The 25,354-nt window shown below is 50.3% G+C and overlaps 3 protein-coding genes across 3 annotated transcripts in view; 1 reads left to right on the plus strand and 2 right to left on the minus strand.

Moving 5' to 3' along the window:
• Positions 1-6,615, minus strand: part of KREMEN1 (kringle containing transmembrane protein 1) — a 56,608-nt gene extending 49,993 nt beyond the window's left edge. The window contains exon 1 of the mRNA XM_060170525.1: positions 6,422-6,615. Coding sequence (XP_060026508.1) covers positions 6,422-6,518 — 97 coding nt within the window. The 5' untranslated portion in view covers positions 6,519-6,615. The remainder of the gene's footprint in view (positions 1-6,421) is intronic.
• A 6,478-nt stretch (positions 6,616-13,093) lies between these two features.
• Positions 13,094-17,555, plus strand: C14H22orf31 (chromosome 14 C22orf31 homolog). Its single transcript, XM_060170526.1, is given in 5 exon segments — positions 13,094-13,126; positions 15,406-15,466; positions 15,469-15,751; positions 17,112-17,235; positions 17,238-17,555. Coding segments are annotated over 5 exon segments (819 nt in total).
• Positions 17,556-18,149: 594 nt separating this feature from the next.
• ZNRF3 (zinc and ring finger 3) overlaps positions 18,150-25,354 on the minus strand; it is a 148,602-nt gene continuing 141,397 nt past the window's right edge. The window contains exons 8-9 of the mRNA XM_060121306.1: positions 23,129-24,898; positions 18,150-21,714 (exon numbers count right to left, since the gene is read on the minus strand). Of these exons, the coding sequence (XP_059977289.1) occupies positions 21,671-21,714; positions 23,129-24,898 (1,814 nt within the window). The 3' untranslated portion in view covers positions 18,150-21,670. The remainder of the gene's footprint in view (positions 21,715-23,128; positions 24,899-25,354) is intronic.

Consider the following 25,354-nt stretch of genomic DNA (forward strand, 5'->3'; position numbering starts at 1 on the left):
GGGAGGGAAGGATTGAAGGCCCTTAACTGATGCCAAAACACCCACCAGTAATAGAGGCTTTGAGTCTGGGGAAAAGGAAGGGGAAAGCCCCTTAAAAGGACAGTCCCCATCCTGTTTATTTCCCCATAGACATAGGAATAGGGATTTTATTATTGTAGATTTCCACTGTATTTTATGTGGGAACAATCTGATTAAAACCAGAAGAAGTCTTTGGAAGAACATCAAAGAAAAACAAATATGGCTTCTGTGGTCATTATTAAAAATATTTTTACCAGCCCAATAATTTTCTTTGAAGATGAATTTTTATAGATTGAACAGCAGCAAGTAATTTACATACTGTGATGACACTGGTTAACAATCCCTACTGTTCTAGAACTACTTGGTCGCCATGTTTTCATCCAACTTTAGGACACCAAGGAACATGGACAGCCATTTAACATTTCTGTTTAAAAGATATAAACTCTAACTCTGTTTAGAGTTAGTCCTATAAGTCAATGCCACAACTGTTTTGTATCATCTTTAAAAGTTGCCTATGCTGTTTTTATTATTTCCGAGCTTTCAAACTTTGAGTGTGAATATACTGCTCTGGTTCTAACCAAGAATCTAACCAAACTGAAAGAAATCCAGCCCTCAAAGTCTGAAGTTGCTAATGTGGTATGACACTGGGGTTTGGAAGCCTCCTCAGCCCACTAGAAGCAGGGCCCCGCCCTCGTGGTAAATTGAACAATAAAAGTTTAATGCTTTGGCTACTTGCCAGGGATTAAATCAGTGGCAAGAAAACTAGAAGCTGGGCCCAGCAGAGGGGCAGCCCCGAGAGGGTACTGTTATTAAGTACCCTCTCATAACTGCAGGAGGGAGAGGCAGCCTTGCGTGAGGTGGCCTCAAATCTTTTGTCTGTAAAGTACTTCCTAGCCCCCAACCTCATTCCTCTTCAAACCGTTGCAAGTCCAGAAGAGGGAGGTGTTTACCTAGAAAGAGGATTAAAAGGGGGATGGAAGGAATTTCCTTAGAGGATGAGAAGGCAGGTTTCTGTGGAGTGGCTATTTTTGAGGAGTGTGGACACCCTTCTAATGTTTCTACAACGGCCTCTATCCTTTCCCTGTTTAATCCGAATCCAGGATAATGTCCCAGAGGTGACGTCTGGAGAAGAAGCACTGCCATCTTGAGAGAATGACACTGAAGACAACAGAGGGGGAAAAAACAGAGTGACCTCAGGCTCCTCTCCTAGACTAATGCTTCCGGGTTCCACCTGGATACTCAAGGTCAAAATGAATGTGGAAGAATGTCAGTCACCGTCTTCACCCATTCACTGTGAGCCAGACAGAAACTAACCTGCCAGGTGACAAAAGGGGGCTTGAGGAGACCTCACCTCAAAACCTGCACAGGTAGTTTGCTAAGGAACACATTCACTTCCTCCTCTGTTATCCTTATTCAGGAGGCAAAAACTAAGAAAAAACTACAGATCCAAACTTTCGGCCTCTCCCAAGTGTTTTGCATTAACTGTTCCACAGTACAAACACAATCAATTTGGTATGTTTGAGTGTTTCATTTTGTTTTTTCGAAAATGTTTTAATTAAAACAAAATAATCATCCATGCTAAGCACACTGTTGTTTTTTAAAGGCCACTTTAAAAATGACAATAGAACCATTCAACTGTTTAGGAAAGTGACAGAAGTTTTCTTTTTTTTTTTCCTTTTTTTTTTTTTTTTTAAATGTCTCAGGGCTGGTGCCACCTGCTGCCTGGGCTTTCCTCTGAGAAACAAATCTCTCAACAGTTTGATCCAAGCAACATCTGCATAGCTGAACAAACAATGCGCTGGTTCCGAGAAAGGCTCTATTTTCTTTATGTGGTGCACACTGAACCATACTGAATTACTTTTTTTTTTTTTTTTTTTTGCGGTACTTGGGCCTCTCACTGTTGTGGCCTCTCCCGTTGCGGAGCACAGGCTCCGGACGCGCAGGCTCAGCGGCCATGGCTCACGGGCCCAGCCGCTCCGCGGCACGTGGGATCTTCTTGGACCGGGGCACGAACCCGTGTCCCCTGCATCGGCAGGCGGACTCAACCACCGCGCCACCAGGGAAGCCCCTGAATTTCTTTTTAAAGTATTTTTTAAAGTCTTATTAAAGATCTAAATGTATGTGTATGAAATTTCCCTCCCTCGATATGTTTTTTTTTAATTGTGGTAAAATATACCTAACACAAAATTTACCTTTTTAACCATTTCTCCCATGCCTCTTAAAGTTAGTTTATAGTAAAAGGTAAAAGGTTCATTTAGCAAGCCTCCTTGTCACTTTTCCAGACCAGTGAACACTGCAAAAAATCAACACATATGGACCTAGAGCAGGACTTGGTCAAGTCCAGCCTGCAGGCCAACTCTGGCCCACTGCCTGTTTTTGTATGGCCCATGAGCTAAAAATGCTTTTTAAACTTTTAAACGGTTGAAAACAACCAAAAGAACAGTATTTTGTGACATATAAAAATCACATTAGACTTCCCTGGTGGTTAAGAATCCACCTGCCAATGGAGGGGACATGGGTTCGAGCCCTGGTCCGGGAAGATCCCACATGCCGCGGAGCAACTAAGCCCGTGTGCCACAACTACTCAGTCTGCACTCTAGAGCCTGCAAGCCACAACTACTGAGCCCACGTGCCACAACTACTGAAGCCCGCACGCCTACAGCCCATGCTCCGCAATTAGAGAAGCCACCGCAATGAGAAGCCCGGACACCACAACAAAGAGTTGCCCCCACTCGCTGCAACTAGAGAACGCCCGCATGTACAACAATGAAGACCCAACACAGCCAAAAATAAATAAAATTTTTAAAAAACTGTTTAAAAAAATCACATGAAATTCAAATATTGGTGTCCATGTAAGTTTTCTTGGAAGACAGCCACACCTATCCATTCACAGTCTGTCTATGGCTGCTTTGCTCTATAAACATGACCTCCCTTCTCTTCATTCTTTGAGATTCTGCAGCTGTTGTACTGCAACAGACAGTACATGGCCCACAAAGCCCAAATTATTTACTGTCTAGCCCTTTACAAAAAATGTTTGCTGACACCTACCTGACTTAGAGCCTAAGATGGCATTATAGGCTCAAAAATTCTAAACTAAAGATGGTATATTGCCCATCACCCAAAATTTCTAATCTGTATATTGTAAAGCAATTTAAAGCAATATATTTTACCTTCATCATTTATTGCTTTTGATCCACATATGCTAAATCATAAGTGTATCTATAATATCTATATTAAGTGTACCAACTTGCTGTTTATTAGCAGTGAGCCTAAATTGAACTTCATTTTGCTCTAAGATTTATAAAAGGTCTCACTGCATATCTCAAACAGTTAAACAGCTTTGTCGAGGAGCCAAAAATTTTCACAAAAAGATCAGAGTTCTTTGATGCCAGGTCAGTTTTGATAGTTTCCTGTTTCTTAAAATACATAAAAGTAACTGGTAATGCACGTTAGTCCCCTTCACTCCTCTCAGCCCCTGGGTTGTATACAGGTAATTCTATACAACATAAATGGAGTCCCCAAGAGGGATAAGGCCCTGTACAGTATGAAGCTCTCACTGTTAACTGAACTCATAGGTTTTATGGCAAGACACACTGCTGTCTAATGGGACAAATTCTACATGAGGAGCTGGAGGAGGATGAGCATAAAAGGCTGTTCACAGCAAACATAACCAGAGTTGATACACTCTGTTGACGCACACCTGAAAGCCCCTAAATGTGGTGAAACACCCAAGCAGGTATATGCCTTAGGCGGAAAACTCAGAGCTGAAGTCCACTCAGCCTTCTCTGCTCTTCCTACCTCTCGGCTATCCCCTGCAGGTCAGTAAATTCCAGATGGGAGTTCACTTCAGAGAGCCCATCAGCCCACGGCCCTGGCTGCCTTCCTCCTTGAAAAGGGAGTCTAGATTCCACCACTAACCTCTACCTTCCTCCTTATCAGTTGTGAAGGAAAGGAAAGAATCTCAAAGAATGAAGAGAAGGGAGGTCATCTGGGGTTGGCTACACACTGTAATTAGAAGTAGCACTGATAGGGAATGAGCTAACTTTTTATAAAGTCAGCATTCAAAAATGCAAACCACCAGTAATCTAAATATTACAAAATTATGCAGAATATAAGTATTGAAATAATTTTTTCCATCCACAAAATTTTAGAGAAAATTACAGTATCAAAAATATGAAATGTCAAGTTTGGCATATCCTCAGAGTAAAACGTGTTTTTCATTGGAAAGGATTTTTAAAAACTAGTGGGTAGGCTCTAGACAGGATGTGATGCTGAAGACCATGTGGTATCTCCCTAAAACTGCCTCTGGAACTAAAGAGGAGAAGTCACAAAGGCACTGATGTACTAGGATGGGAGGGAAAAAAGCTGGTAAGGCTCACTGAATTGGGAACATGGGCCACTTATCATAAATCATTTCACAATGGTTATTTATTAACCAGACTCCAATAAAAGCACACACCAAGGTTTGAGGTTCAAACTACATAAGAGCTGCTGCATTTGACCCTTCCAAGCAAAGCAAAGGTGCCTGAGGAGAGGGTGCCACCTTCCAACAAGCATAAGCACACAGCTGGCTCACTGAACACTTTTCAGAGCTATTACTCTGCCCTTTCCAGGAGAGGAAACAGTTTATTTCCACCCATACCTCTCTCTCCATAGAGGTCATTAAATCCTGACCACACATATGGCAAAGTGGAGCTAAGGGGTTACTAGGTTACAGTTATGTTGACATATCCTGGCTCTCAGAAAGTCCCTCCTTCATTCCCCACATACAGCAAACAGTAGAAGTGATCAAACTTCTGCACAAGTTTTTGTAGTTGTCCCCTGGAAGGCCACTGATCACTCAGAAACCACTTCCTGAGCCTAAGGTTTATAGCACTTGGAGAGCCCCCTCTACCACTCTAAAGCCAAGCTTTGCCTTTAACAGGGATTAATCAGACTCGAAGCTCATAGCATTCCTAGGGCAAAGGAGGTGTCCAGCACTTGGTGAACTGTAAAGCACTATAAAAAGAAGTATTAAATATGTTTAGTGACTGCCTGCTACATGTGGGTGTGTTACCTGCAGTACATCATTTAATCTTCACAACACCCTGCAAGGGAGTTATCATCATCCCTCCTTTACAGATGAGGAAACTGAGGCTCAGAGAGCTGAAGGCACAACCCAAAGTCACATAGTAAGTGACAACACTAAATCCTTATCTTTATCACAAATCCAAGCTGGTAAGTAAACAAAGCAACTTGGAGTTTTCTTTCATCAGCAAAATCCTGTCTCTCCAACATCACAGTCTGCGACTTTGGGTGGAGAACCCAGAGGCCGGTTTTCTTACTTCAGCAAACCTGTAATGCACTTCTCCTGTCCCTTCCATTAATGCCGAATTCTCAACACCTGAACAACTTGCGGACCAATGTACCTGGGCCAGACAACGCCCCCTTGCCTGCTCTTCAACTTGGAGAGTTCTGTTGCAAGGAAGGGTGTGCGGGCAAGCTAAGCAAAGTCACAGCTTCCATCCTGGTCTAGGGCCCCACTTGGGGAAGACCTGGCCTTGACCTTGGCCTGGGGAGCGGGTTACCCTGTTTAAAGTGTGGGCCTACTGGGGAAACGAGTGCTCTGCACTGCACTCTCAGGATAAGCACCCTAAGCTCTGTAGGGGAGAAGATTCCCATCACCCCTTACTTTCTTCCCCTCTCCACGCTGGACCTGCACCGAGTCACGGGGAAGTTCAAAGCGGCCCCGGTGGGGTGGGGGATGGCTAGGGAGGGAACGTTCTGGCTGGGTAGAGCCGGTCGTCTCCGGACCCAGGTCTACCTCTAGCAGGGCGGGCAGGTCAACTTTACTCTCCTCAACTTGTACTCAGAAATTAGTGTTGGGCAAGCGGGTGCAGCCGGGACCGGGCAGAGGGGCCGGGTACCCGCTCCCGTCGCCTCCGCACCCGCTCGTGAGCGGGTAGACTCAGGGTTCGCGGGCGTGGGTGGGAGGGGGGACTGGGGGCGTCGTTGTGGGGCTTGCGGAGGGGATCCTGGCCCCGGGTGTCGCTGAGGGGCTTGGCGGGGGGGGCAGCGTCTTGAGGCGGGGTGGGGGAGCGTTCCGGCCCGGGGGGAGTCGCTGAGGGACTTGAGCTGGGGGTGCCGGGTCCTGAGACAGAGGAGACATCCCGGCCGGGGGAACGTCGCTGAGGAGCCTGACCAAAGGGTCTGGGAGGTACTGAGGCAGACAGGGCGCCGGCCGAGGGCGGCTGAAGGGGTCTGGGGGAGTCCCAGGTCCTGACGAGAGGGGCCGCCCCGTCTGAGGGGCGTCGCTGAGGGACTGGAGAAGGAGTCCCAGAAGGCAGGGGCGAGGGAGTTGGGCCCCCCGGGCGGGCTCCGCGCAGGACGGGCGGAGCGGGGGGTGGGGGGGCAGCTCACTCACCGGGTCCGGGACCGAGGCCGGGGCTGGGCGCGGGCCGGGCGGCCAGCGTGAGCGCGGCGGCGGAGAGCAGGGCGAGGCGGGCGGCGGGCGGCGCCATGGGCCGTCAGTGCGGGGCCCCGGGGCGCGGCCCGGGGGAGAAGGGGCAACGCAGGGAGCCGGGGGCGGCCATGGGAGCGGGACGCTAGGCTCGAGCGTGGCCCCGCCCCGGCCGCCCGGCCGCCCCGCCCCGGCCCGCCCTCCCCAGCGCCGCCACCACCCCTGCCGCCAGCGGCCCGCCAGGCTCCGCCGCGAGGCCCGAGGGGCGGAGCCGACTGCGCACGCCCGCCTCGCCCCGCCCACGCCTGTCACTCACGCCCCAGGCCCCACCCACATCCCCTGCACCTGGGCCCGCCCACCCGCGGACCACTTTCTTGGTTGGTTTGAGGGGCGGGGCCAGCAGGTGAGGGGCGGAGCCTGGGGCACAGCCTCCGAGTCCACAAGCGGAGGTTTGACCCGGCTGGACCGGGCCGGGCGCCCAGTGACCCTTGCTCCAACCTCACTCGGGTCGTGACCCACACGCGGGCTCAGCCGCAGCCGTTATAGTCAGAACAGCAGTCTGCAAACCGCTTTTCCCTGCTTGGCTCATCACAGCGGTTTAAAAAAGGGTGCTCTGGAGTCAGCCTGTCCGGGTTCATATCCCACTTGATCACCTGTAAAATCTTGGGCGGATTTAAAAGAAAAATAGCTCTCTTACTTCAATTTCCTTATCTGTTAAATGGGGACGTTGATAGCAATACTCCCAAAGAGGTTGTACTAAATGAGACAATGCGTGGAAACTTTGACACACACACAGTAGGAGCTTAGAAAATGTTGAGCTCCTTTTACCAACCCAATTTTTGCAGCCACAAAAGAGGCAGCATACTGAGTCCCGGTTCCGAATCCTATCGCACATTTTTTGTCAGCTGGGGCATGTTTCCTGCTCTTTGTCATCTGCAAAATAGGAATATTAAAAGGTCTTCACAAGATTAGATTAGCTAGATGCAAGTAAAGCGCCCGATACCAAGAAAATCCAGAAGTGGGTGGGGCAATGGTGCTTTCTTAGACACTGCCATCCCGGGACGCAGAGAGCGCGTGGCTCGCTTAAACTCTCGGCCCCGCGTGGCCTCACTCCCCCACAAGGTCTTCCCCGCCCGCCCCCGGGGTCTGTGGTGGGCCTCTCTCCTCCCCCACACTACCCCAGGCAGAGATTCTCCTTCGGCTCCAGCCTAAACCGCCGCGGTGACGCCCCGCGGGGCAGGTCCGGGCGGTGCGCCGGGCGCTTTTAAGTCCCTGGTCCCAGACTTGCAAGTGCGGGCCTGTGCCCCACGCGGCGGCGGGAACCTCAGCCCTCCTGTGCTGACTCGCCGCGCCCTGAGCGGGGCTGGGCTGTCCCCGGCCCGCCTTAGGTGCACCGGCCCCATCGCCCCCTAGCCATCCCCCTCGCCCGGTCCAAAGACCCGCCACCTCGCCCCCAACCATCCCCCCATCCCAGCTGCTCCCAGAGCTGGGCCCCAAAGGCACAACTACACCCACGAGGCTTCTTGGCTCCGTCACACTACCCACACGACCCAGTGCCACGGCAAGAGTATGCTTGTTCAATCACTGTTTTCCCTGGGTCATTACCAAGGTCGAGAATCCTCTGGCTCCTTATTGGAGCAGGGGGATGCCCTCCACATCCCACCTGGTGTCTCCCACTCTTGCTTACCTTCTCCTTCACCATTTTGGGCCCTTCCCCACCTCCAAAATCACCTCCTCCAACATAACCTGGCACTCCTTCAACTCTTAACTTGCACTCTCCCAGGCAGGAGGCCCTAGAAGGAGAATAAAATGGGAAGATGCAGGTAAAACCATCAGCACAAAGCAAGTACTCAGTAAGCGTGATCCCTCCTCCATTCAACAAATATTCAGTGTGGAGCCTGTCAAGAGCACCAGCAAGACAAGAACTTACACTCCTAGAACTGACACTCAAAAGGAGGGGAGAGGCCAGTCAACCAACAGGAAAATAATGTGAATTTCAGAGAGCAAAATGTACTACAAAAACAAGAAAATGATGATATTGACAGAGGGTGCTCTGTGGACTGTTTTAAACAGAGTGCAGGGGAAAGGTTTTAGCAAAGCAGGACACAGCTGTCTACAGTTTACAAGGTCCTTTCTTATCTCATCCTAGTTTCAGAGGAGGAAATAAGAAGAGGCAGATGGGGGGGCGGGGATTCAAAATCAGGTTTATTTGGCCAAGTCTGGGGATTTATGCCTCATGGTAGCAGCTCCCATCTGTCTTACTGCCCTGCAGAAAGGCACCCCTGTTGACTGGGTACCAGCCCCCTTCCTTTATTCTGCTCTCTTGGCCTTGTGTAACCAGAATGGGCTACAGTGAAAAATGAAAATGAAAATGTGGGGCCCCTTGTTCAAAATTTTTAAGAATTTCAAGATGGTGACAACAGAGCATTAAACCAAGCCTGAGGTCCTTCTAAGCTCGGGGGGTGGGGGGGGTGGGGGGGGGTGGGGGGGGCCTGTGTCATTAACTACACACACCCCTGAAATGTTGCAAGCCCATGAAAGCTGACTTGTGCAACAGAGCTCAGAAATAGTGTGCAAGCTCCTGCCCCCACTGGCTGCCATGAGAAACATCTCTCTAGCTGTCCCCAGCCCTCCCTCCCCTCTTTTCCAGCGTAAAGCCCAGCACAGGTGATGGAAACAGCACACAGAGGCTAAAAATACCATCGAGCAGGTCTAGGTCAGGGCACGTAATGGCTCAAGGTCTTTGCTCAGTTATGTGGTCCCTGGCCCTGGCAAGGAGCTGCCTGAGATATTCATTTCAATACTTCACATGCCTCAGTCCTTAAGCAGCTTTATTTCATGGAAAGAGTGAGGGCATTGACTGTAGCCCCCGGGGCCTCCAGGAAGATATTGGTGTCTGTCTGTCTGCCGGCTCTGCAGTCAGGCCCTTGGATTCCTCCCGAGGGCAGCAGGATTTGCCAAGAAGCTGAGAGATCTCAGCTGGTGGAGTTTGGGTGATCCTGGTATCTTTGAAACTCCAGCTGCGGTGATTTCTACTCAAAGGGCAGTCATGTTGTGGAGAGAGCACTGGATGAGGAGTCTGATTATAATAACAAGAATAGCAAACCTTTACTGAGGATTTTACTAAGCTTTCAGCAGTGTGCAATGTTTGTCATCACATTTCTCATATGACAGTAGCCCTATGAGGGAGGCACTCTTACGAGCCCCCTCATACAGAGAGGTTAAATGGCTTGCTTAAAGGTTGCCTAGTGGTGGAGCTGGGCTATGACCCCAGGCAGTGGGACTTTAGGACCCTACTCCTCATCACCGTGGTAAATTGCCTTCTTATCTTTATGAGGTTCTAACAACCAACGCCTACTGAGTGGTCCAGGGCTGGGATTAGGGTGAGGCAAGTGAGGCATTGGCCTCAGGCACAAGATTTAAGGGGGCCCCCCAAAACTCAGTAATCAAGACAAATATTTAATCAATTTTTAAATATATTAAATATATTTAATGGACAGTGTTTTAATGCAATATCTTTAAAAACTCTAAATGAATGTCAAAAAATTAATGATGGACAGGGCTTCCCTGGTGGCGCAGTGGTTGAGAGTCCGCCTGCCAATGCAGGGGACGCGGGTTCGTGCCCCGGTCCGGGAAGATCCCACATGCCGCAGAGCGGCTGGGCCCGTGAGCCATGGCCGCTAAGCCTGCACGTCCGGAGCCTGTGCTCCGCAACGGGAGAGGCCACAACAGTGAGAGGTCTGCGTACCGCAAAAAAAAAAAAAAAAAAAAAATTAATGATGAACAGAATCTCAAAACTGTAAATAAAAAAAAAAATTTAAAAAAAACTGTAAATAAAAACAGGACCTAGATTCCTGATTTTCCTTTAGCCTCAGGCTCATCTCAGCACTGATCCTGTCTCCCAGGTTCTGGGTCAGGCAACTAGTGATGGAAAATTCAAGAGAAGCAGTAGTTAGTCTGTTCTGATGGGGGTGAAGGGAGAAAAAGAATTTGGTTTTGAACATAACGAGTTAGCAGTGTCTGTGGGGCATCCAGGTGGCCACATCTGAGAACTCAGAGCCAGGTGAGAAGGGGCGGCAGAATGGGCAGGGCAACCTCATTTCACATACTTGGCCCATGATAGGTGTGTATTCAGTACATGTGGTCTAAATCACTAGTCCTCCGAGTTTGCATCATGGTTCAGGAATCTTTTCAAGTTCTCTCATCCAAAGTTTTTCTCTTCTCTCCTAAAACTTCTACATCACAAACGTCAGATGTGTTCCCATATGGGTGTGGAAGTTTACTTGCTTGGGTGTTAAAATAAAAACATCTTCTGAGGAAATTAAAAACAACTAAATTCCACTAGAATTTGGGGGTGGGGCATGAAGGAGGAAGATGAGAGTTCATATAAATTGGCTCAATTTCCTCTTTTCTTTAACTTTTTTTTTTTTTTTAATTTTTGGCTGCGTTGGGTCTTCATTGCTGCACGCAGGCTTTCTCTAGTTGCGGAGAGCGGGGCTGCTCTTTGGTGAGTGTGCGGGTTTCTCATCATGGTGGCTTCTCTCCTCGCGGAGCACGGGCTCCAGGTGCGCAGACTTCAGTAGCTGCGGCGCGTGGACTCGGTAGTTGTGGCTCGCCGGCTCTAGAGCACAGGCTCAGTAGTTGTAGCGCACGGGCTTAGTTGCTTTACGGCATGAGGGATCTTCCCTGACCAGGGCTCGAACCTGTGTTCCCTGAATTGGCAGGAGGATTCTTAACCACTGCTCCACCAGGGAAGCCCGGCTCAATTTCCTCTTTATTCACTGACCCTCCGGAAAGAGAACAGGAGCTCAGAGAAATTAGAGAGAAGAGTGGTAGTAGAGGAGAGAAAGAAAGAAGAAAGATTATCGGAGCTAAAAATACATTGAGCAGAGGCTGGCTAAGCATCAGAGACGGGCAGATGTGTTTCCAGACAGAAGCAGTGGTTTAGATATGTCAGGAAGAACAGCTCCAAAGGATGGGTGGAAAATAAAGGTTATTTAGACTGATCTCAGCAGAGTGAAAAAGGTTCATTGGCAAACCAAACTCAGGAACAGGACTTTCAGCAACATGGAAGCCCTATGACCTCAGCCCCAAGGTCTCTGGATCAAGTGTTGGCACGAACAATGGAAACTCTTGCCATGGTTTCAGGACCCTGGATCAAATAGAGTCTTTCCATCCTGACTTTATACTTCTGAACAACCTTCAACAGAACAACCTCTGTTAAAGACTAGTTACTTTCCTTAGTGTATCCTCAGGTACCCGCTTCCCTTTCCATCTAACAAAGCAGGGATATTCGGGACAACTTCTAAAACCAAGGGGAAATGTAGCTCCTGTAGATACATCACCTCCATAAGGTTGATGAATCTGACAAATGTTTAGTGAAGGTGGATCGTGGGAAAAGAAATGTCATGATACCCAAGTCAGATCAGAATCATCCCCTGTTTCAAGAGGCTGATTGCTTGACAGCAAGGATTTACTGTGTGGCACAGGGAACTATATTCAATATCTTGTAATAACCTATAATAGAAAAGAATCTGAAAAACTATACCTCAATTAAAAAAAAAAAAGAGGCTCATTGCTTGGTCTCATAAACCAGATGGGCACACAGCTAAGGACCTGGGATGAAGTTCCTATAAAATGTTGGGTTAAGTCACTCAGACCATGAGCAACAGGGGCTCAAGAAGGGGTCAGATGAGTGAATGGGCCATAATGTTAATAACATTAGGGACTTCCCTGCTGGTCCAGTGGTTAAGACTCCGTGCTTCCACCACAGGGGGCGTGGGTTCAATCTTTGGTTCGGGAACTAAGGTCCCGCATGCCTCACAGCACAGCCAAAAAAAACAAAAAAAAAAAAAACAAAAAAAACCCCAACATTAATTAGAACTTTATTTACTGAGCACTTACTCTCTGCCAGGAGCCATGCCAAGTGTTTCACATGCGTTGTCCCATTTCCTCCGCGTAGTGATCCTGGGGTAGGCACTCCTACTATCCGCATTTCACAGATGAGGCAAGTAAGGCCCAGAGATGTGAATTCACTTGCCCATTGAGAAATGGATCTGGGAGCCATCAATAGGACTTGATATGGTCCGTGCCCAGGTGTGGTACGTGGATGGGCCAACCAGATGCAAGGCAAAGTGTCACAGCATAGCTCTGAGTGGATAAGAGCAAAGGTGGTATAGACCCTGGTTGGGTTGAGTCCAGCCTTTGTTGGTTACTAGCTTTTGGGCCTGAGGCATGGTCCTTGAGCAATTGAACCTTCAGTTTCTTTTCTTTTTAAAAAATTTTAATTAATTAATGTATTTATTTATGGCTGTGTTGGGTCTTAGTTGCGACACGCAGGCTCTTCGTTGTGGTATGGGCTTCTCTCTAGTTGTGGTGTGTAGGTTTTCTCTCTCTAGTTGTGGCACGCGAGCTCTAGAGCACGTGGGCTCTGTAGCTTGCGGCATTCGGGCTCTCTATTTGGGGCACAAGAGCTCAGTAGTTGTGGCATGCGGGCTTAGTTGCCCCGCAGCATGTGGGACCTTAGTTCCGCAACCATGGATTGAACCCACGTCCCCTGCATTGGAAGGCAGATTCTTTACCACTGGACCACCAGGGAAGTCCCTGACCTTCAGTTTCTTCATCTATAAAGTAGGGATGGCAGCAGCACCCAAACTCATGCAGAAGACTGTTGGTAGCATTTGGTGAGATGATGTTGGTAAAGTGTTGTCTAGAACCATGTTTGGACTACAGTGAGCATTCAAATCAACACAGATTTTACTGAAATAGGAGAAATAGCACAGGCCAAATTACCCTGAGTTATTTCTAAGGAACATGAGGCTTACTACTAGGGCAGTGTCAATTGAAGGGAGTTACAGAGAAGGGAGAGAAGAATTTGATAGAACTTGAAGAGTCTGTATCAGCTGCCATCTGTGTGAACAGCTCTGTGCTAGAAGGAGACACTGAGTGCTTCTTGAGTCAAAGGCCTAGGAAAGTAAATACATTTGAGTGTCTGGAAAGAGGTGGTGTGGGAAAGCCAACCTCAAGATGGGGAAGGAGAGAAGGAAAGCAGAAGAGCAGCTCCATGTGCCATTCTTGCCCTTCTGTCCCTGCCACGCAGAGTAAAGGCAGACTGTAGCCCCAGGGCCCGGTGGCACTTCTCCAGGGTTCACTGGCTTTGAAAGGATGCCTGCCTGCCCAGTCTCCAGACGTTTGCAGACCCTTCCCAAAGACAAACCCTTTCCAACGCCCAGCTCTAAAACTGACCGACCTCTCGAGAGGTGAGGCCAGAGCTTGCCACTGAATTAACCCCACTGTCCTCCCAAGCATCTGTGGGTCCAGATGCCGGTGGCCTGGTGGTGGTTCCACGGTGGCCTGCGGTGCGGTCTGCCTGCGACTTTGATTCACTCCAGGGACAAAAAAAATCAAACAGGCAACGCATGTGATTCCAGGAACTCCTGCCAGACTCATACTCTGTTTTTCCACCATTTTGCTCTCCTCCCCCCGGAGAGGGAGCCTCCTTTGGCATTCTGTACATGAAAAATCAAAACCACCAACAGGGCAGGCACCTGATAAGGAGATAGGCATTGCCCAAGAGTTCCCAGGAAGAGGCGTCTTTGTTCTTGTTTCAAGCCCTTGACACTGCTAACAGCTCTAATTACTGCATTTGCCATGGGATGTAAAATAAAACCGCATTCCAGAAACCACGTATTCTCCCCCGAGAGAGACATGCGGGCAGAGGTGCCCAGGGCTGCAGGAACGTGTTCTTTCATTTCTGGTCCCTAGCCTTGGCAGCTATTCTGAGAACTTAACAGTACCTCCTTTATGTGCACGGAGAAGGGCCCTTTCGCACCTGTAAGGATGCATCTCGCTACCTGTATCCACAGATCTGGTCTGCATATTTGACTACATTGCGTGCAAAGTGTGCTTCTTAAGAATGTCAGAACCTTCAAAATTCACCCGCGCCATATTGGGGAAAATGAGTGCTTGAGAAGTTCCTGAGGCTGTAAGCACAAGAAAATAGAACTTCTTCCAACATAATTTAATTATAAAAATCTGATGATGTAACACCCACCCACACCCACATCACAAACCAGAGTGACATCACAAATACTAGAGATAATGGTTCAAAACTGCATGAGAGGCAAAATCTAAACAAACAGCAATTTGCCCATACGTGACTGAGGCAGAGAAAGACAGGTGATAGAAATATTAAAACAAAACAAAAAACAGAGAAAAGGGAAAAGAAAATACATATTTCTTCCCCCTACTAAGCTAACTAAAATAAAATTTAAGGCAACCGAAATATGGTAAGGTGATTTTATTTTATTATAGGTGACATTTCTTAGAAAGCCAGGTCTCTTTAAGTGTGTGATTCTAATCTATCCAAATTGTTCTCTTGTTCTTGGCTGGTCCCAAGAAATGGAGGCCAGCATCATTTACATTGTGCTTTTGCCTTTTTAGACCCCAGAGTATATTTCCCTGCTTAGCAGCTTTTCTTGGCTCATGGCAGTCTGGTTAGAAAGTGATTTCAGGGCTTGGCACGATTTTACCTGCTGTCATTTCTGGGTTGCAGCATAGTTGAGGAGTGGCTACAGCTCCTATAGGAAGCTTGAGCGATCCCATCTCCCATTCCTTTCCTGCCATGGGTTCCCTTAGCTTTCCAGGGGACAGAAATGGTCTTTAATTCCTTATAAATGCTCTCTGACCCTCCCTCCGCTTCCAGCCCAAGCATGCTATGTTCTCTGAGAACCTGACCATCACTGTGACCTTGTGAAGTTCTACTGCTTCCCTACTTGGTACAAAAGGTTTTGGTGTGCAGGAGAGAGGTTGTGCAGAAAGATTTCTAAGAGCTGTGTGGAAGGAATGGTCTATAAAAAGATGTTAATACTTTACCTCCAAAGTAGACCTTCTAGTCTCTGCTTGAGAATTGGCCTTTTTAATTCCTTTTCTCCCCCTTATAATTCTAGCATCCAATCTCTGTGAGATGAGATCCCAGCAACCCCACCTATGGACTCTGACAGTCTATCTTATGAACACCAGGCTTCAGGACTGCTATGTGGACTCGCCAGCTCTCACCAACATCTGGACAACCAGAAAGTGTGCAAAGCAGAACATCAATGCTCCTGTACCAGGTACCACCTCTTCTTGGGAAGTTGTAAAGAACCCATTAATTGCCAGTTCCTTCTCCCTGGTTAGACTTTTGCTCAGGCGACAACTGAAGGAGAAATGCTGCCCAGTACCACGCAAGTTTGGAGATGCGAAACCCTCAAAGAGATTAAAGCCCAAGGACGATTCAGCAACGAAAGCCGCCCAGTGGGGCGGGATAAGAAACTCCATCAGTTCCAACAGCAAGTGGCCAGTGGGGCAGTGGCCAGGTTCACCCAGGCACAGGAGGCCTGCAGGAGGCGTCAATGAGGTAGGTGATGGCTGGTGGTGGAGAAAATGTGATGGGGTGGGGAGAAGGAAAGGTAAGCTAGGGCTTCATGCCAAGAGAAGAAAACCCTGAAGTTAAAGACAGGATTGTGGGGGGCAGGATGGGGGTGGGGGCGTGATTTAGTGGAGAGAGGACAGATCTGGGGTCATGCATATTTCTCCTTTGCTCAGTTTGAGAGGAGGATAAAGTGGCTTTCAGAAGTGGAGACAAAAGAAACTTGACTTGAAGCAAAAATGAGGATGGGAAAGGCTCAGATGCACATGCTTGAACCCCAGAGCTGAGCCACAGACCTGGTCATGAACTTCCACATGGAGAACTTGGCGCCCAGAGGCCTGATCTGAGTCCAGCTCCGTTAGTCCACGGTGGCCGGCAGAGCTCAGAATGCACCCTGGAGCTAGGTGGTCAGTGTTCAAATCCCAGCTCTGACCGTAATTGAGGGGGACCGTGGGCTCAGTATCTTTCTACCTTGGTTTTTGTCATCTATAAGATGTGGAGAAACAGCCCTCCCCTCACAGGGTTTCATGAGGATGAAATGAGTTAATGCATGCAAAGGGCTTTTTTTTTTTTTTAATGATATTTAGATCTATGAATCAGCAGATTACTTCAGTTCTTTTGTGATTATTTTATTTATTTTTTTATTTTTGCTTTGTTGGGTCTTCGTTTCTGTGCGAGGGCTTTCTCTAGTTGTGGCAAGCGGGGGCCACTCTTCATCGCGGCGCGCGGGCCTCTCACTATCGCAGCCTCTCCTGTTGCGGAGCACAGGTTCCAGACGCGCAGGCTCAGTAGTTCTGGCTCACGGGCCTAGTTGCTCCGCGGCATGTGGGATCTTCCCAGACCAGGACTCGAACCCGTGTCCCCTGCATTAGCAGGCGGACTCCCAACCACTGCGCCACCAGGGAAGCCCGCAAAGGGCTTTTGAGCAGAGCCTGGCACAGAGTAGATGTTTAGGGTCCTGGGTGGCACTCAGTAGGTAACAGCCGTGGTCCACCTTCTGGCTGTGTGGCCTTGGGCAAACCCATTCCAATTTCCTTGCTTTTAAAGCTGTCTCCTGCTGACCTTACAGGGCTGTGGGGAAACACTCGCAGTGGTATCCCTGAAGGAATTCGGTAAACTAGAACATGCTAGACAAATGTTGGTTGTGGCTGTAACCAAGACTTGGGGACACAAATCCCAGATAATTATCCTGAGCTCCCTTCTCAAGTTTTAGCTTTGACTTCTCTGCTTTCTTCCTGGCTACAGTAAAGAAAGTTCAAAGGAGAAAAAAGGAACACTCTGCCAAGATCTTGAGAGCAGATATGCTGAACATGTGGCTGCCTCCCAAGTGCTACCCCGGGACATTGGGACAGTGTCCTGGAAGGGCCGAGCCTCACCTCACTTCCGGAAACCAGGAAGAGACAGCAGCTGTCGGAGGATGCATTAACCACCCATGGCCTCTGCACAGAGGGCCACTGGGCTCTGCACCACACGGTGGTGGAGCCAATGCTGTGGAACCCTTCAGGGACCCCCGAGAGGTACACTTAGGAGCTGGGCAAGGCCATCAAAACAAAGCCCTGTGAGGCTCTTTGCAGCCAGGCTGCCACCCCTGAAGGTGCTCAGAAGGACCCACTGCCAGGCAGGAAGAGGCCAGAGGTCCACGAGGAGCATGCTCCCAAGAAATGGCCCAAGTCAAAGAGCGAGAAATAGGGACAGGAGCTCACAGGATTAGGGTATTCTCTGCTAAATGTCCGAAGAATAAACACCACTTTGCACCTTCCACGCGATCTCAGAGCACTTTACAGATCAGTGACTACCCTCCCCGGGAAACAAGACAGATGGGTATGAGATTCACTTTAGACTCGGGGCCCCTCTCCACCTTCATGATTTGGTCATTTCCAGGCTGGATGCTTAAGCTTTTTTCCTACAAGTCCCTTTTCCTTAAAGAGGGGCTGGAGGGCCTCAGTCTTCCAGATAGGAAAAGGCTTAGCAGATGAAGTCGATGGCTATACCCAGTTTACGGTCCCTATGTTCAAAAAGTGGACTGCTGGGATTGACCACCATTCCCCCCATAGGGCTGAGGAGAAAACCTATCACCACCTCAGAGACATAATCTCAAACGCTGTCTCTCAGATACTTGCCCAGACACCACCTGGATCCCCAATAACCTGAACTCTGTGTTAACAGGAGAGGAAATTACACAGATGCTCCCATGAGCGAGCGGATGTTATTAGGCACTGCTTCACGCAGACCTCTCCTTTGTGGAATCTGTAGACCTTTACCAAATAGAGCAATGACAATATATAACGTACTTGATAAAATTGTATTTTTTTTTACAGTCATTTGTACAATTTGTTACAAAACCATAGAAGACTACAACTTGTTTTAAATCATTTTTGGTCGGCAAATATGTAAAATCTGTGTGCAATTATCATGTATTTACAGGGCCTCATGTTAGTCATTTTCAATGATTATTCCAACGTCACACTCTCAACATAAGACATGGCTTAAGATAAATATATTAGTAAATAAATATTCTGAGAACATATTTCCATAAATGAAATGTGCTGCTATACATATACAGAATATACATAAGTTGTTTTCTAGCCTTTAAAACATTTTTTTTTTAATGGTAATGTTGGAGAAGGAGCCCTTAGACCACTTTATTACAAAATCTTTACAGCAAAGTCTTTACAAAATATCTTTTAAGTGCTATGGGAGAAATTTTTAAAAAAACATTTTAAAATAGTGCCTTGTTAGACCAACACAATAGAGTTTATATAAAGAATAGAAAAAGGCAGTTCTGTTTAAAAAATAATACTCTTGATTAGTAATTATTTTTTAGACCTCATTTTAAAAGCATTAGTCCTGCATGAACTTTGAGTAGGAACTAGCAGCACATAAGGGAGGGTGTGAGTGGTGGACAGCAGAGTGGTGGACGTGTCATAAAACGGCGTGGGTTAGGGTTAGGGTTAGGGTTAGGGAGAGGCAAAGAGACGGAGAGTTAAGGCCAGCATCCTGGGGCTGTGTCTACTACAAAGAGGTACCTGGTGGACCAGAACTCCCAACCCCCCATTTTTAACTGGTTCTAGCACTCTTCAGTCTACATGGCTGTCCTACACCCAAGGCTGAGCCACGGGACCACACCCAACAGTCACATTCCTGCGCGCGTGTGTGTTTGTGTGTGTGTGTGTGTGTGTGTGTGCGTGCGTGTGTGTGTCTCTCTCAATGGAAGATGTGATGCTCCCAGTTTCCATAGCTATGTAACTCCCACATGCCACTGAGAGGCCACCAAGAAAAGGTACTTGTCATCATTATTGGAGTCTTACGACTTCAAAGAAGACATTTCCTTTGATTTGAATGGTGAGGCGATATAGTTGGTCACCATACTCTGGTGACCCAACACAAATTTAAGACAACGGCTGAGGTTTAAAGCCTGAAAGTTTCACTTTTCTGTTTCTACCACCCTATAAACTATGAAAATTAAATGTGGTTTTTTTGGCCATCTGTAGTTACTGCTCTTTCAAATGAAAATTGGACTCATTTATTTTAATAAGCCCAGTTGAAGCCACATGCTCTCCTCATCTATTTATTTCTTAAGGCTGCTGAGGAGTGGTTTTCCAGCCAGGGCTAAAGAAAGCCACTTTGGGGGTATGATTTCAGACAAGGAAGATAATATGCACTCAAAGGCATTAAAAACAAACAAACAAACAAACACAAAGCCACAAACGAACAAACAAAATCTCAACAATGAGAAGCTGCTTTTTGTAGTGCATGTTAGAAGCCATACCCCCCACCCCTTCCCTAAAATCACAAGATGCAAGCTGCTGTCCTCAGCAGCTGCTACTCCTGGCCCGAGGAATAAAGGCGGCCCAGATCACGTGTCATGGGGCTCAGGCATTTCGCACACCCTCGCCAACAGGTGTGCTGGGCACAGGCGGTGCTGGGGGTGGGGGTGGGGGCAGCCCCCAAGGGACTGCACCTCAGAGGCTGGATGACAAATCTCACCACAGTGAGCTCCTTAATGGCAAACGGCTCAATCGTTTGATGCTGGAATTTCTTTCTGACAAATCCTGGCTGGAAGTAAGTAAATTTCCTCATCACAGGCTGGGGTTTTTAAGAAAAAGGGATTCAGTAAGATTCTCATTCAAAACGTTGTGATGTGGACCCTGGGCTGACCTTCCCTGGGCCTGACTGGAGAAGAGCCGTCACAGTCCCCTGGCAGCCCAGGGTGGGTCTCTGCTTCCCCACCTACAGGGGGCCAGGACTCAAGGTTCCTATTCAGCAAATGAGCATTTCAGATGACAACAAACACCTGCTGAATAAATGAATAAACAGAAGTGACCAGAAGAGTTAGCGAACACAAGAGCTAATGTGATTAGTTTCTTCTAAAACATTTTTTAATAACAAGAAATACATTGGACAAAAAGGATAACGATCCCTGATCTGAAATAGCTTTAAATAGATTCTCCCTTTTAAAATGGAAACTTTTAAAAAATGGTTTGGGTTTTTAAACTCTTCTTCCCTCTTAAAACAACAACAGCAACAACAAACAACAAAAGGTTGGAACAATATATAAAAACCTACCCTTTGGGTCTAAACTATCTGATAGTCTCTTTCACTCTGTCTCATGGAGAATCAATACAGAATAGTGCATTAGGTAGAAAGGATAGTAGACATTTACAGGCGAGATGACCAATTTCAGCCACGAGGCAGAGGGCTGAACAACCCTGAAGCAATGGGATGGGAAACGTTGTCATTCAAAGGGAGCTCAGACCCTATCGGGTCCCGGCGACGCGCACCCAGGAAGGCAGCCCAACGCCGGAAGCAGCCGGGGTGTGTGTGGCCGGGCACACACGGACGCATGCGCACAGGTCCGCTCCGGGGCGCCCTCCATCCCACCTCTCCCACAGCTGGGGTAGACACCAAGGCTGCAAAACCACGTACATTCCTCCTGGGTGTCTCTCCCCACACACCCCGTCGAGCCATCTCTGCAGCCAGTGGCAGGAAGCCCAAAATCAGGACTGTAAACTCTGTCCTAGTTAGGACGATGACCAGAGGGGACAGACTGAGGACACTACGCAGAATCGTCCCTGTCACCCTGGGGCTTACGTAGCAATGGCTTGTCCCGGCTCCGCAGTGCTGCAGACCTTCCACCCGACCCCAAGCTGTTTCCATCAGCTGCCTGAAGGTGCAGGCTGGAGAGGCATGGCTTCCGAGAAGGCCTGACATTTTGTATGTTGGGATTTGCCACGAGAAAGTAAGAGGCAGCATTGCATTGTTCCTCAGAGTTTGTACCCATATCAACTAGCTTTACTTCAAGTTTCTGGTTCATTTTCTAAGGCAGGTGTAGCCCTGAGCTTTTCAAAGGCCTGAGCTCCCTCCAGGGAGACAACAGTATCTACACATGATGTGGTTCAATTACTGCAGCAGTGATTTTTTTTTTCAGCAAAAGTTGGCGGTTAGGGTTCTTTAAAATATATATTTAAATAACTTTTTACATTTACATATAATATCTTAAAAAACAAAGCAGATAAGTCAATCCCACACACCTCGAACCCCAAGCACACACACTTTACAAAACAGAAGAGTAACATGTTATCAAGAGGCAAAAGACTAAGAGAATTTTGTCTGTTGGTTTGTTAATTGGGAGGAGGGGTTGCCACACGTGGCTCACATTTTGGGTTGAGGAGGGCTCTCTTTATTACCACTTTTGTGTTTGTCAAAGCTAAAAAAATCTTTTTTTTTTCTTTTTTTTTCTGTAGGAAGTCAGAGTTTGGAATCTCCATACAGTTCCCATTTCCACGGAAGAGTTCCATCTGAGCTCAGGCTCCAGGGCCTCCACTGTCGGCCAGGCGAGATCTTGGTCCTGGGAGAGAAAGAACAATCGTCAGGGGAGGGGGCCAGGCCCGCAGGCTTTGGGCACCACATGCAGGGACGAGGCAAGGGACCTGGGGGCCCATCCCAGCGTGTGGTGGGCTCTCAGAAGTGACAGCTCTGGATGCTGGATGGACTGTGTATATGGTAAAGGGCTGAAGTGGAGCCCCCTTTCTGAGGGCACGGAGGCCTTCTAGGGAGCCGGCCTCCCACATTGGGCTGTGCAGAGCCTTCTGGAAACCCTTAGGCAGCATGAAAACACAATGTACAAAAGATGTGCCTTGGGCCCTGTTGCAGGCACTGGGAAGACCCCCATTGCGGAGCTCCCACACCTCACAACAAAGTAATTTCAGATTGTGAAAACCTGGGAAGTAAACAGAGGGTGTGAGAGTGAGCTCGGAGGGGGCTGGAGGCCGGCTCTTAACCCAAGATCTGCAGGAGAGAAGCGGTAGAGAGGCCTGGAGGCTGGAATGAACCTGGCATGTTGGAGGAACAGGACGGGGGCAAGGCGGCTGACATCATGAAGAAGGAGGGATGCGGAAGGAGGTTGGGCGGGGGCGGCAGGGCCTGATCATACAGACCTGGGTGAGGGGTTTACATTTCTAAAATTTGGAAGGTAATGGCAAGTCAGTGAAGAGTTTTCTGGTATAAAGACAGACTTATGTTTTAAAAAAGACGACTCTGGCACCCACGTGGAACAGAAGGCAAGACTGGCCACAGGAGACCAGTCAGAAGGCTACTGCCCTCACCCTAGAGAGAGGAAATAGGCCTGGCTGCGGACAGCAGGCGGGGAGCAGAGCAGATCCACGTGGGGTTTACTTTGGAGTTGGAATTGTCCCAGCGCTATTCAAAGGTGCTAGACTGCACACTGTTCACTACTGAAGACAAAAGATTTGGCAACTTTATCACAATTTGATGATGTCTGCTGAATCTAATAATAAAAAATCTGGACTTGGGTTTTGCATGTCTTTTGCCAAGTTTCATTTTTCTGGGGATTCAATTTTCTGGACCAGGGGAAAACCAGCACATGTGGTTCTCACAGACAGGCTGAGAAGCCCAGGACCCTGATGCATGAGGGGCAGGGCAGGCTCAGGGCTGGGGCCTGGGCTTTTGGCCTGAGCATCTGGGTAGGGAGCCTTGGAGAAGGGGGTGCAGAGGGAGGAACTCGAGACACTGCTGTGGCAGGATCAAGCGGGATGCTTCTGCAGCATCTGGGGGAGAGAGCTCATGGAAGCAGAGGGCCAGCAGGTCTGGAGCCCAGAGGAAGGGCTGGATTGGGGAGTAACACTTGGAAATCATCAGGTACGGATGCTGTTTAAAGCCAAGGGCACCAAGAAAGTCACTCAGAAAGTGACTGTGTGGAGAGAAGACCCAGATCCTGGCCTACCGTCACCGCCCGCTCTCACCTGCAGCCTCAGTGGCTGTGGCACTGGAGTCCTGAGTGTCCTGGGGGGCACTGGGGAAGCTGGCCCCAGGGGCCCCCACATCCTCTGGAGGGCAGGGAAGTGACAGCGGTGCCCTGGCCGGGCAGCACGGAACCCGCTCTTCTTGCTGGGCTGCTCCCAAGCCTCTGTGGGGCCACAGGGCATCCGGACCTGGCAGTGTCCCACCCCAGGGGCTGAGGCCCCGGGTCCCTTGGCATTCAGAGGGCAAGCCCAAGTCACAGTCCACATCCTCCGGAATGATGGGGATGCGCTGGCTCAGGTCCCGGGGCCCGGGGTGGCAGCTGGGCGGGAGCTCCTGGGCCAGCGTGTACTGCACACGTACCGAGCAGTCCTCGGTGTAGCGGCCGCCACCCCCGCCCCCGCCCCCGCCATGGGCCACCTGCTTCTCTTCATAGAAGCAGCAGGGCAGGCCCTCATACTTCACCCCATCTGTCCTGGGCAAGTGGTCCGGGTGAAGGCCATAGGGGCCCTGGGAGCTCCCCGGCTGTGACTCCCCACCCTGGGGGCCGCAGCCCTCACAGGGCGGGGGGCCCAGGAACAAGATGCCGCCCCCAGCCGCTCCCACTCCGGGGTCTGGGGCGGGGGTCTGGGGCTCACAGCAGCAGGCACACATCGGCCCCTCCCGGGCCCCCTTCCAGGTCCTCCTGAGGTCCGGGGCGGCCCCGGGAGAGGCCTCGAGCCCCCCTTCTGAGGTAGAGCTGTTGGGCCCCCGGGGCTCCAGGGAGGAGCTACTGCTGTAGTTCATCTCCAGGCTGCAGGTGGACAGCTGGTCCCCCGAGGGAGAGGCGGGCCCGGGCCAGGGCTCTCCCCGCCCCGCACCTGGGCCTCGGGCCGCAGCCAGGACCTCCTCGGGGGGCGGGGAGCCCTCCAGGCGCACCACGGGCCCCCGGCCTGAGCCCCCCATGTCTCCGGCGCGACAGGGGCTGCGGCTGCGGTAGACGAAGGGGTCGTAGTCGCTGCTGAGAGAGCTGCGGAAGGTGGAGCAGCTCCCGTACACGCCCTGGTTGCTGACCTCCGTGCAGTCCACCACCGAGTCGCTGGAGGAGCAGCGGCACTGGCCCGAGCTGCCGCTGCTGCTGCTGCTGTCGCTGCCCGGGCCGTCGGCCAGGTAGCCGCTGCACACCGAGCGGTGGCCGTGGTAGCAGCTGAAGCTGGACGCGCTGCCGCTCTCCAGGTGCGAGGCCGGGGCCGCGTGCACCGCGGGGGCGAAGAGCAGGCCGCTGCTGCCGCCGCCGCCGCCGCCCGGGGGGAAGGCCCAAGCCGGCCCCCCAGGGGTGAGGCCGGGAGGGGGCTGCCCCTCCTGCTCGGGGTAGCTGAGGCCCCGGAAGTAGTAGTGCTGGTACATGGTCTCGTACTGGGAGAAGCAAGCTGCCTTGGAGAAGCTGCGGCCGCCGAACTTGGGCCTGCGGAAGGGGGGGGCCGGCGAGTAAGGCCGGTGCTCCAGGCCGCAGCGGTGAGGGGCCAGGCTGTGGTCCAGATGGAGGGGCGGGTAGCCGCGGATGTAGGCGGGGGTCTGCGGCGGGAAGAGGCCCTGCTCCCCGCGCCGGTCCACGGTCAGCAGCGTGACAGGGTTCCCGTGGGCGTCCATGCTCGTCCTCGTGGGGTAGGCGGGGATGGCGCTGGCCCTGTGTACGCGGCCGGGGTAGTGCACCGGCAAGATCACCCTCTGCTGCCGGCCGCGCGCCAGACTGCCGGTCTCCAAGCACACGGCGCTCGGGTTTCCCTTTTGTTCTGGGGAGAGGCGGAGGAAACGCGGTCAGGGGGGCGTGCACGCTGGGGCCAAGGGCTCAAGGGGCGGATGCGGGCAGAGACTGAGGCGGCCGGCGCCAAGGTGCCCAGTCTCACGACCATGGCCCATTCTAAGCTGTCGCCAAACCTGGCCACGCGGGTAGAGGCCTCCTGCTTCTCCACTCGAAAGGTGGTCACTCCTGTCAGGGTCCATCTCCCACCTCCCAGCTGCTCTGCACGGCATAAGGCTCGAGAGAGCAACAGGGACACGGAGGGGAAAGGCATTTTCCCTCTTGGGAGAACAGCTATACCTGGAGGGCACCCTGCCTTCTGGGCCCTCATCCACCACCACAGGGAGGCAGCAGCAGCATCACAACCCCGAGGTACCAGGCACAGCAAGCGTCACCACTGTCATCCCGCTGAAGAGATTGTGGGCCCAGGGCCTGGAGAGGCCGGGTG

The sequence above is a fragment of the Lagenorhynchus albirostris genome, chromosome 14, assembly GCF_949774975.1.
Source record: "Lagenorhynchus albirostris chromosome 14, mLagAlb1.1, whole genome shotgun sequence".
Taxonomy (NCBI): domain Eukaryota; kingdom Metazoa; phylum Chordata; class Mammalia; order Artiodactyla; family Delphinidae; genus Lagenorhynchus; species Lagenorhynchus albirostris.